The 12,189-nt window shown below is 35.9% G+C and overlaps 1 protein-coding gene across 5 annotated transcripts in view; it reads right to left on the bottom strand.

The window, feature by feature from the left end:
* The window catches only part of PAFAH1B1 (platelet activating factor acetylhydrolase 1b regulatory subunit 1), a 76,037-nt gene that overhangs the window by 12,819 nt on the left and 51,029 nt on the right, over positions 1-12,189 (bottom strand). For all 5 annotated transcript variants that reach the window (XM_007485780.3, XM_056819642.1, XM_056819641.1 and 2 more), the window contains 3 exons: positions 5,953-6,037; positions 5,117-5,191; positions 3,464-3,670 (listed from right to left, as the gene is read on the bottom strand). In XM_007485780.3, coding sequence (XP_007485842.1) covers positions 3,464-3,670; positions 5,117-5,191; positions 5,953-6,037 — 367 coding nt within the window. The remainder of the gene's footprint in view (positions 1-3,463; positions 3,671-5,116; positions 5,192-5,952; positions 6,038-12,189) is intronic.

The following is a 12,189-nucleotide window of genomic DNA, read 5'->3' as shown; positions in this document are numbered from 1 at the left end:
TTATATATATTGCATTGTAATTTCCCCTAATATTAAGTAGCTCTAATATATACTTCTACCCATAATCAAGGACATCTGCATTAAACTGTATAAAAATCAGTCCTGGGAAACTGAAGAAGTGAAATAAGACTTTAAAAAAATGCATCTTTAACAAAACTGTCTAATTGCTTCTGGCAAAGACACTTAAATTAAGATTTTAAATTTTGAGTTGAGATATTCACAACAGTCACTTCTGTGCAAAACATTCATCCTTTGCTAACTGCCAATTAATATTTAACAACCACTCAATTTTCACCTTTTCAATTAGATTAGAGCTTTATCATCACATAATCACTAAGACAACAAGGGGGTTTTCTGATTCTTGAAAACAAAGGGGAAAAATGATTCATATATTCTGTTCTTTTAATATGGAACCCATCAACATAAGGATAGCTTCAGCAGTAAGAGAACAAACTAACATTTTAAAGACTAAAAAGATACATATACTGTGACCCTATCACACAATCAGCCTCTAGACTGCAATGTGGCTTTTCAGATATTTAAAAGTATACTCTTTTTAAAAAATAAGACATTGGTCTTTAAATGTTAATTTCTGGACAATGTTCTTCAGATGAAAAAAATCTATTCTGATTAATTTTTTTAAAGTCTTAGTTGAAGTGCTTAACAGAATTACTTTTCAAATAGTCTATCCATTTCTATTTTGAACCATTGTTTATGCTAAGTTAATAGTACAAATAATTTTAAAATAGCTTTCCCTATTTTTGAAATATCCCAAGAACTACAAAGATTTATTGCAGTTTTTGTTTTCCTTCTCCACTTAATGTGACAAAACTACTTTTTCCATAGTAAACATCACTTAAACACAGAAATCAACATCATAGCAACTAAAGAACTTCAAGTATTTGTTCATATTTTCCACTTCCCCCAGGAGAATGAGATAACACCACCCTAGAATGTCAAAACCAAAAGGGACTTTGGAGGCCTTATAATTAAATTTATACTAGCGGATCCAGACTCCAACTAGTCATTCTGTTTGACAAATAATCATCTTTTAAGTTGATCCTTAAGGTTCCCTTCTAGATCTAATATTCTTTAATTCAAGAATACATTTTTTTGATTATACATTTATGTGATATAATTGGCCAACCCAAAAAGTCAAAACAGAAGGGATCAAAAAAGGACTGGAAAAAATATGAAGAATTTTAACGAATATATCATTTCACCACATTATATTTAAGTGATCTCCTAGTTTTTGCCCTGGTGGGTGGGTGCAGCAGAGGGCTTAAAAAAAAAATATATATATATATATATAAGCATGCAAAATCAGTAATAGCTCTTCTCTAAAAGGAGCATATGTGAAATTCCTTTAAATATATCAATCACTTGTCATTTAAAGGAAGTCTATGGCATAGCAATCTTACTATACTTTATAAATACTTGATGATTTCAATAATAACCACATCATATTTTTGAACCAATCTAAAGACTTTCCACAGTACTTTGAAATCTTTTATCTCATTTGGCTTCCCATTTTACAGATGAGGAAACTTGGGCTCAGAAGTTTGGCAAGCACATCTGGGCTTATTTGGGAGTACCCATGCAACAAATGACTAAGTCTCCTGACTTCCAGACTTGGGCCCTTTAATTACACCACATTATTTCATTATTATTTCTTATTTGAAAGATGAGGAAACTGAGGCATAGAATAAATAACATTCTGGAAATCATATTGTCTACTTGACAACTACATGGCTGTGTGAATTAAATATCTGGCACAGTGGCTAGAACTCAAGCTGATCCCGGAATCAGGAAGACCTGAGTTCAAATCCAACCTTAGAACCGTGTGATCCTGAGAAAGTCACTTAACCTTGTTTGCCTTAGTTTCCTTATCTGTAAAATGAGCTGAACAAAGATATGGTGAAATACTCCAATATCTTTGCCAAGAAAACCCCAAAAGGGCTCATGAAGAGTCACACACAACTAAAAAGCAATAAACCACATTAAAGACAAATTAGTATTTTTACTAAGCCCTCTTCACTATCCCCCTCCCCTCCCCTAAAGGAAGCTAGAAACTTATTCAACACAGATGGCTAAATATCATATGAGGAAGTAACAGAAGTGTAAATCAGGAGAGCTCAATTCAGAGATGTGCTGGAGCTAGCTCAAACTAACTCTTGAGAACCAATTGTTAAATTTATATGACCATTTTGTAAACTGAAAAGTGGCAAATGCTACAAATTAGGGTTTCGTTTTTATTTAGTTGATTTAGTAGAACAGAGTATGGCTTTTTAGTCAGAAAGAACTGAACAAAAATATTGTTTGATATACACAAATGGCATTAACATCAAGTTATATCGCTTCCCTGAAAGGCACAATAAGCAGTTCATGGAATCTTTCTCCATCATTATCACACAAAGTCATTTATACTTGTTAAGAGGCTAAATGTTTTGAGCATGATTTTAGATCAAAGGAAGGTGATATTTCAAATTACTTTGGTCACTTCCAGGCAGGACACAAAGATCATAAAGTCATCAAGCAGAAAGTGGAGGCTGTTTCCTGGTTTGGTTTTGGCTTTTTAAAATTAATTTTTTATTCAACACTTCCCTCCTCTACCACACCAATGAAGACAACATTCAGTCAAATATATATAGATTGTGACTTTCATGGTTCCATTTCTCAGTACATTCTCTGGAAGTGAACATTCACAAGTTATTTTTCAAACGCTAAATCTTTAACTGAATATAATAATCTCTTGGTTCTATCCATTTCATTTTTCATTATTTCATGTAGTTCTAGCCATGCTTTCTAAAAAACTTAATCTGTTCATCATTTCTTATAACACAGTAGTATTCCATCACAATCATATGCCACAATTTGTTCAGCCATTCCCCAATTGATGGATATTCCCTCGATTTCCATTTCTTTGCCACCACAAAGAGAGCTTCTAAATATTTTGGAACATAGAGGCTTTCTTTTTTCCATATCTCCTTAAGAAACAGACCCAGCAATGAAATTGACAGGTCTAAGGTTATACACAATTTCATAACACTTTGGGTGTAATTCCAAATTGCTCTCAAAAAATGGATGTATCAGTTTACAGTTCCATTTACAGTGTTTAATGTCCTTGCTTTTCCACACTCCCTCCAACATTTGTCATTATGTCCTTTTGCATTTTAGCCCATTGAATGGGTGTGAGAGACTAACTCAGAGTTGTTTTGGTTTGCATTTCCTAATTAGTGATTTACAGCATTTTTCCATATATATATATATCTTTGATTTCTTCATTCAAAAACTATCTATATCTCTTGTTCATTTTTCAACTGAGGGAAGAACCTTTCTTTTGGATCTTGGTTCACTTACCCATATAGTTTCAAAAATTTAAGAGAGCCTTCCTACCCCCCTACCCCCATTTCCTACGTGCATATAATTCTGCCCCGAGTACTGGACATTAATTTTTTTTTACCTTTATTGTAGCATCCTCAGAAGCAGAGACCATAACACTGAAAACTGGGTGGAAAATGACACGAGTGACCGGACTCCTATGTCCACTCAATGCATACTTTTCTGGAGGTCGAGGAATCCATTCTTTTGGGTCTCGTTTCTGACCAAGAGGCCCACCTGATGTAAATTCTTCCTTTGCTTCATTTAGCTTTGATTCTAATTCCATAACCTTAAAATCAGACAAAAGAATTATTTTCAGATTTGATGAATCTGAAACCTTGATTAATTACCTTTTTTTTTTTTAAACCCTTACCTTCCATCTTGGAGTCAATACTGTGTATTGGCTCCAAGGCAGAAGAGTGGTAAGGGCTAAGCAATGGGGTAAGTGACTTGCCCAGGCTCACAAAGCTGGGAAGTGTCTGAGGCCAGATTTGAACCTAGGACCTCCCATCTCTAGGCCTGACTCAATCCACTGAGCTACCCAGCTGCCCCCTTTGATGAATTACTTTTACTTGTCTTTCAATAACTGAAAAAATACTTAGTGGCTACAGATACATCCAATTCAGCCAACATTCTAGAACTGTTATTAGCTGATAGCTCTCAGGTACTAAAGTAAATTTTGTTTTCTAGGATTAAATTAAGCCCTTACATCAATAACCAGGGTACTATAAAAAGTCATAAATTTACATACATAGCTTTCCCCCAGATTTAACTTAACTATTTTATTTCACAAAAACTCCCTTAGGTCTTGCAACGAACTCCTCAATATGATGAAAGTCAAAAGTCTAATTTTCCATTATATAGACATATATATAATGTTCTCTCTCTCTCTCTCTCTCTCTCTCTCTCTCTCTCTCTCTCTCTCTCTCTCTCTCTCTCTCTCTCTCACACACACACACACACACACACACAAACAGACGAGCCTATCTCAGACCCAAGGAATTTAATTTTTTCCTTAAGCACATCTTCTGACATGCTGGCAGAAGTCTCTGGGCCTCTCTAATCAGGAACAATACTGACTCCAATACAATGTAGTTCTCCCATATTCTTTATTTGCACCAGATATTACTTCTATTAAATATCATTGTTCCACAGGTAACTCTCCCCACCTCCTCTTCTCTACCTCAGTCTGTTATTGTCATCATCTCTTCAGTCAGGGCCAATTATGTTTAATTTATACCATGGACAAAGTGCCACATAAAAGAAAAAGTTTGCTAATACATTTTGATTAAATGTCTGCAGGAATTCAAATAAAAATTTGAATTATATATCTCAAAGGGCAAGTATTCATGACAGTATTTATAAGTACATATTAGAGTACATGCCTAAGTTATTTCGTATATTTAATCATTCATTTGTTTGTTTATTTATTAATTAAACCTTTCCTTCCATCTTAGAACCATGTACTGTTTCTAAGGCAGAAGAGTGTTAAGGGCTAGGCAATGGGGGTTAAGTGACTTTCCCAGGGTCACACAGTTAGGAAGTGTCTCTGGACAAATTTGAACCTACGACCTCTTGTTTCTAGGCCCAGCTGCCCTCCTAAATTACTTTAAAGAAAAGTATAGTTATCTTTTCAAGAAGAGAATGAATAGACCAAATTAAATAAAAATGAGACATTTCTAATAGCTGAAGATGACACAGCAGGATTTTTAAAAAATAAATTCAGAAAGGTTACCTTCTTTTGTAATCTGATAACTGATGTCCATTTTTTTTCCAAAAGACCAGCATATTTCTTATCTAACTCTTCATTCTAAAAAGGAAAAAAAAGAGAAGGGTTTTAAAAGACCTTCCTTTTGCTTCCCTTTGTTTGGCTTGTGCTTCATTTACAAACACACTCTTCTTCCTCTGACCCAGTGAGTCTATCCAGTCATCAAGACTCAAACAAGGAAAAACACAGCTCAGTAGGCTACTTAGATAGGTCACTCCTGACTGACTGTGCATATACTACTTCACATCCTTAGGCTCCCCCTTTTGAGAGGTATACTCCAAGACTGTTTGTTCTCCATGTTCAGTCCTGGTTATTCTAATTACTTGGTTTTCCATTTGGCCTTTGGTCTTTCCTATTTTTGGTGTTCTAGTCACTATCTATACAGCCTTCCAGATTCAGATGACTTCCTTTTATTTGCCAGGCATTTGAGACTACTTTGCAGTTCCCAGTCCTAGAAGCCCAACACATGACCCCCCACCCCTTCCCCCATACATCCCCATTCCACAAAGCACCACAGGTTGATCACTATTAATGGATTTTGACTTGTTTTCATCCTATTATCACAAAAAGCACTGCTAGGCATGTTGCTGGCATATGGGATCTTTATTTCTGTCTCCAGCAATGGCATCTCTAGGTCCCTTAGTCACAAGCATAATTCCAAACTACTTTCTAGAAGAGAAGATGGGCTAATTCCTAACTTAATCAAAAGGGTGTCTGTGTGCCTTATGCAGTGTTTCTGAATGTCTGAAGGAATGTAAACAGTATAAAACAGTCGAAGTTCAGGGTGAGGTAAGAGAACATACCATATCTAATTCAGCTTCTTTTTTAAAAACCGAATATGCCTCTTCATAGCCATTTGAACGAAGATAATCTGCTATAGCTCGATTTCTAAAATAAAAAAAACAAAAACAAAAACAACTTAAATCAAATGTCTCATCATTATTTTGAAACATTTAATGTTTCTATGGAATATTTAATAAAGTGTTTAAAACAATTTTCACAAATTTCTTGGTTTCTAAAAACTTGTATAAAGTCAGTATTTTGCAAAAGGAAAACTAATTGTGCCAAGGAAGCTAAACCTATACTATAATGTATTAGCAGTGTGTTACTTAGAACATTCACATTCCTCAATCTTACCCTCAAGGACTGCTACAATATGGCTCCCAAACCTACCTTTCCAGCCTTATCTTCCAATATTCTTTTCCAATGCTCTATGTCTGAGCCAAACTATTCACTGTTCTGAAATATGTTTAATGCTTTCCTACCCACATGCCCATGGTTCTTCTCTCTATTTGAAACTTCCTAATCCCCATCTTTGCTTCTCAAATCCACTGTTCAAGATCTACCTTAAATTCTGATTCTACCATAAAACTTTCTCCATTGTTGATCCTCCTTTTCCCAAAGGGGGAGAGCTTTCTTCCTCCTTTTTTCTAGTCTTATTGTGACACCTGTATCACAGAATTTTAAAGAAAGAACCTTGGAAGTTATTTGGGAGCAGGAAGAAAAAGGGGAAGGGAACAAGTATTTATTACGAACCTTTCATATGCCAGGCACTGAGCTAAATGTCTTACAATTATTATCTCATCTGATCCTCACGATAATCCTGGGAGGTAGGGGCTATTGTGATCCTCATTCTACAGTTGAGGGAACTGAGGCAGAGATTTATTGACTTGCCCAAAGTCAAACAACTAGAAGGTTCTGAGTCCAGATCTGAAACCAGGTCTTCCTGACTGTAGGCCCAGCACTCTATCCCCTGTGCCACTCAACTGCATCTAGGTTATCTTAGTTTCCACTAGGTTAGTCAAGCTAACTTCTTCCATTTTATAAACAAGATTACATAGTACTCCAGAATTAGAAGTTAAGATTTATAGCCTCCCATCTCAGAGATGGGAAGGGCCTAAGAAGTCATCAGGCTCAAGAATCTCTTCTATTTCCCTTACAATAGAGGGCTGCTTGAAGACTACTGTAATGGGTAACTCCCAGGGCTATCCATTCTGCTTTTAAGTTGTTAAGGATGCTTTTCTTTGGCTTCTCTGTAACATTTCCAGTCATTACTTCTAGTTCTGTTTTTATGGCCAAGTAAAACCAATTGAACTAATTCTCCATCCCCATAAGAAGTGACAGTTCACTTCTTAATTATCATTGAGTCTTCTTGTCTATAAGGCTAATTCTCTCCAATTCCTTGGATGTGCTAATAAAAATGACCACAATATCCTGCTTGTCTAACCAGGGCAGAGTACAGTGTGATTCTCATTTTCCTTGTTACAGACTCAAGGCCTCTTATTAAATGCAGTCAACAAAAAAATTAGCTTTTTTTGTTGCCTGCCACATCACATTGCAGACTCACTGAACAAGCAAAGTTCACTAATATCCCCAGATCTTTTTCACACAAACTACTTTTTAGTCCTACTCCCTCCCCCAATTTTTTTTACACAGTTAATATTGGAATCCAACTTTACATTGATCACAATTACATTTTCTAATTAAAATCTGTTCATTGTTCTAGCCTGTCAAGATGTTTTGGTACCCTAATTTTGCCATTCAGCAAACAACTACCCCCTTTCACCTTCCTGTTGACACAAAATCCGATTAGTATGCTATCTCTACTTTCATCTAGTCAATAATCAAAACAAAGGCCCAAGACTGGCTCTGTACCAAATCTAAGCCTCCTCAAGGCTGATTGTGTCTAATCGCTATTTTTTTAGGTCTCATCATTCAACCAGTTCCAAATCCACCTAACTATATCCAACACACATGCACATCTTATCACTTACCCACAATGACATCATGATGCTATATCACACACCATTTAAAAATACACTTTTTCTATATCATTTCCCTGATCTACCAGTAATGGGGCTTGTCTGACACGACTGTTCTTTGTTCTGGCTCAGCATGATTACTATGGCCCTATATAAAAGAGCACAACCAGTTCTTTTAATATGCTCTAGAATTGTTTCTGATTGAAGTCATTAGATTTTATATGTATTTCAGTTCAATTTTTCATAAACTATATTTTGAAAGTCATAGTTAAAAAACTATTCTCCAAACCTGAAATTATAATTTTAGAACATTGTCCACATATCTTCATTCCAAAATATGTTTAGAGTAAAAGAACAAAAGCACCTTTAAAGTCATCATACATAATCTCCTAATCCACAAAGAACTTTTTTTTGCTACACATCCTTGCTAGCTACCCCAGTCTCTGATGAAATACCTCCAAATGTATAGAAATGCAGTAACTCCCAAGACTATAAAGGCAACTTTGTATGTTCAAAGTCACTTTGCACATCAACAAACACTTCTACCCAAAAGCCCCTTAAGAACTGACTGAGGTGAGAGCCAACCCATCTTGCCTTCTTTTCTGCAGGGCATTCCTCAAAGGAGATGGTTAAATGTATCATTTTAAAAGATAAATTTGGTGGCAAAATAGGTATTTTTTAACAGATAAATTGGAAGTGTATGAAATGAATAGAGGTAATGGAACTAGTAAAAATTAATTATTGCAATAATCCAGAAATGAAGGAATAAGGACTTGAGCTAGGACGATGGCAGTATAAGTAGAAAGGAAAGGTAAAAATAAAATTAATTTGAGAAGCTCATTCCCAAATCCAACATATTTTCAAGGTTAGCTTTAGAGCAAGTATACATGTAAATATTTTAAGTTGCCCTTCTACTTCCATTTCCATTTTGGGCTAAAGCACTAAAACCCAATTTCTTGTTTGGGAAAAATATGGCTAGTTTACAAATTTAATCCCCTGAAATAAAAGTTTATACCTGTAACACAAACACAAGTTATGTTTTTTACAGATTTCTTTGATGTTTAAAATAGGAATTGTTGCTTTTCCTTAAAAAAAAAAACAAAAACTTATCAAATGGTTATTGCCTTAAGATTTTGCTTTCAATACATCAAAGATATGTTATTTAATAAGCATGGCTACATTCTCTATGGATACAGGTAACACCCCTTCTACAGCTTGGTTATATGTGTTATGGAGGCTGAAAAAATCAATTACCTCAGAACCAGTGTTTGTTCTTGTGATAAGCCTCTCTAAACTTAGCTAACTAAAACTAGCTGGGTCCATACCAGAAACATTTTGAGAAAATCTAAGAGAAAAACCTGTACTCTCTTAGAATAACTTTCTTCAAGAACTCAGGGTTAACTTTACACTTGGCTCAATGAAATACAGAAGAAGTTTTCCTCCTGTAACTTTAAGAAAATGTTTTAGTTGTTTCATCTAATTTTTTTTTTTAATTCTTACCTTCCATCTTAGAATCAATAACATGTATTGGCTCCAAGGCAGAAGAGTGGTAAGGGCTAGGCAATGGGGGTTAAGTGACTTTCCCAGGGTCACACAATTAGGAAGTGTCTGAGGCCATATTTGAACCCAGGACCTATCTCTAGGCCTGGCTCTCAATTCACTGAGCTACCTAGCTGCCCCCTGTTTCATCTAATTAAAAAATATTTTTATCCTAAGTCTCATTGAAATGCAAAACAATAGGCTGGAAAGAACAAGAAAAAAATTATTTATCTGAACATATAATAAAACCTCAACCACACACGGAGTTATAAAAGAATGGACAACATCCACTATGCTTCCCAATATACTTACTTAATTCTTTCACACTCAATCCTGTAGGAGCACTCTCAAAGTCCACCACCCTACCTTATTTGATCCTTAAAGTAATCCTCTAAGTAAGGAAGGAGAGTTATGACCATGGCAAAAGGATCCCTTAAGGGCCCTGTAAGCTCTACAATCCCTAAGATTCCTTTAAGCTCTGATTTACAAATGAGAAAACTTAGGCTTCGAGAAGGTGACTGGCTAAGTTGCCTAAAACTAAGAACCATTACCCACAATCTTGATTCTCAGACTGACACCTTTAAATGTGTTTTGAAATACGAATATAAAATATCGAAACAACTGTAAAGGGAGTTACATTCACAACATAGCATCATACCTAGGCCACTACCTGGAATGGGCTGCCTTGAGAGGTAGTGAGCTCCCCCTCATTGGAGGTCTTCAAACAAAGGCTGGATACTGCTTGTCCGGTATGATGTAGAGGGAATTCTTTTTCAGGTATGGGTTGGGCTAGATGGCCACTGAGGTCCCTTCCAACTCTGAAATTCTGTGATTCTGTGAATTGGATATGCTTAGGCTGAAGAAAAAAAGACTTAGGGGGACATAATAGATGTCTTCAAGTATCTTAAGGGCAGTTAGATTTGTTCTGTTAGATTCCAGAGGGCAAATCTAGAGGATTGGGTAGAAATTACAAAAGCTTCCTGACCATTAAGAAGTATTCATTCACAAGCAGAGCAGGAGGCCATAGAAAGTGGTTGTGGGGTCCCCAGGGCATGAGACTTCTGAGTAGTCTGGATGATTACGTCTCATCCAAAAGGGATAGAAGATATTCTTAGACTAGGACATGGTAGACTAGAATCATACATATATGAGCTTCTGAGCTCCTCTCCAACTCAGATTCTCTAAGATCACCTATACCTGCAGTTTCTAAAGAAACATCTATAGATGATCAAAACCACTTTTATGACCAAACTAGATCTAACTTGGACAGGGTCACACGTCCATCACACCTCCTGATATTAGGTATGCTGATAAGGTTGGGGGAAGTGGAAGCTAAATAATAGGCCGGTGGAGATTCTCCTGATGTTAAAAAATTGCACCCAGCCCAGTTTTCCTTGATCATATCAATAGTTAAAACAGTTACCTGATATTATGGAGATGAAACTCTTAACAGTGCTACAGCCCTAGCTAAGTATCTGGAAAACACACAAGACTGACTTACCTCTTGCATCTCCAAGCAGTCTATAGTGCCATGGTCATAGCATATAATGCCAACTACTAACTACAAACCATTCATTTTCATCTAAACTGATTATTAGATTGGATAATGAGGTGGCACTATTAAGAGTCCTAAGCCCTAGTGTCAAGAAGACCTGGGCTGAAATCTAGCTTCAGACACTGGCTGAGTGACTCTGGGACAAGCCATATAACCGCCATTTACCTCAGTTTTCTCATCTATAAAATGGGAATAAAATCAGTGCCTATCTCCTAGGGCTTATGTGAGGATAAAATGGGATATTTTCTTGGCAAATAAGTGCTTGGCACATTATGTTATAGAAAATTTAGCTGCTATTATTTTATTATTATTTTTGCCATAACTAACATAAAGGCAATAAGGTACTTAACTACCATGTGTATGGAAGCCAAATATACACATGCTTCAAAAGCATTAATTTAGAGTTGGAAGGGACCTCCTTGAAGACTATTCTAGTCCATTTTACAGATGAAGAATAAGGGAACCACCTAGAATCACACAGCTAGTACTTATTTAGCTAGTACATACACTAGCTATGACAGGATCTGAACTCTGGTTTTTCTGCCTCCAAGTTCATTCAGTACACCCTGCAGCTGTCTCAAAAAGAGATTTTTCTGTTCTGAGATTGTACAATAGAGTGGATCTGAGCACTGTCACCTGTAATGATGACCTTGGACAAATCCCTTTGTTTTCTCATCTCTAAAATAAAAAGAGTTGGACTTGTTGATCTTTGAAGTCCTTTCCAGGTCTAAAGACTTTGCTTCTATGATTCCTAGTGATGAAAAAACAAGCTATTCAAAGAGAAAGTCAGGTGGTTTGTACTAAACTATACAAGTCACTGACTTCTGACAAGGTAACAGCATTGCTGATGAGAATGAGCACCCTAACAAAAGGCAGAACAACAAATGAATGTCAAGTCCTCTTCTCTTCCCCTATGGAGAGATCTTGATAAGACAATGACATTACTTTAATTGTAGGGTTAAAAGAACCCTATATTGGAATGATATAACTAGTATTTCAAGAAGTTATTTTAACTGAAAATCTCTTATACATCTACCATATTTAATAAAAATGACATGATCATAATATTCTAGGCCATCTTAGTTATTTCCTACTACTATTTTCATAATTTCCCTTTCTTCCCAGTGGAATTTCAACAGAGGAAAGATTAGCCAGAAAATACCCCACTCTTTTATAAGAGTTCT

The sequence above is a fragment of the Monodelphis domestica genome, chromosome 2 (assembly GCF_027887165.1).
Source record: "Monodelphis domestica isolate mMonDom1 chromosome 2, mMonDom1.pri, whole genome shotgun sequence".
NCBI lineage: Eukaryota > Metazoa > Chordata > Mammalia > Didelphimorphia > Didelphidae > Monodelphis > Monodelphis domestica.
Note: the sequence above shows the minus strand (reverse complement) of the source record. Positions and strands in the feature narration are given on the sequence as shown.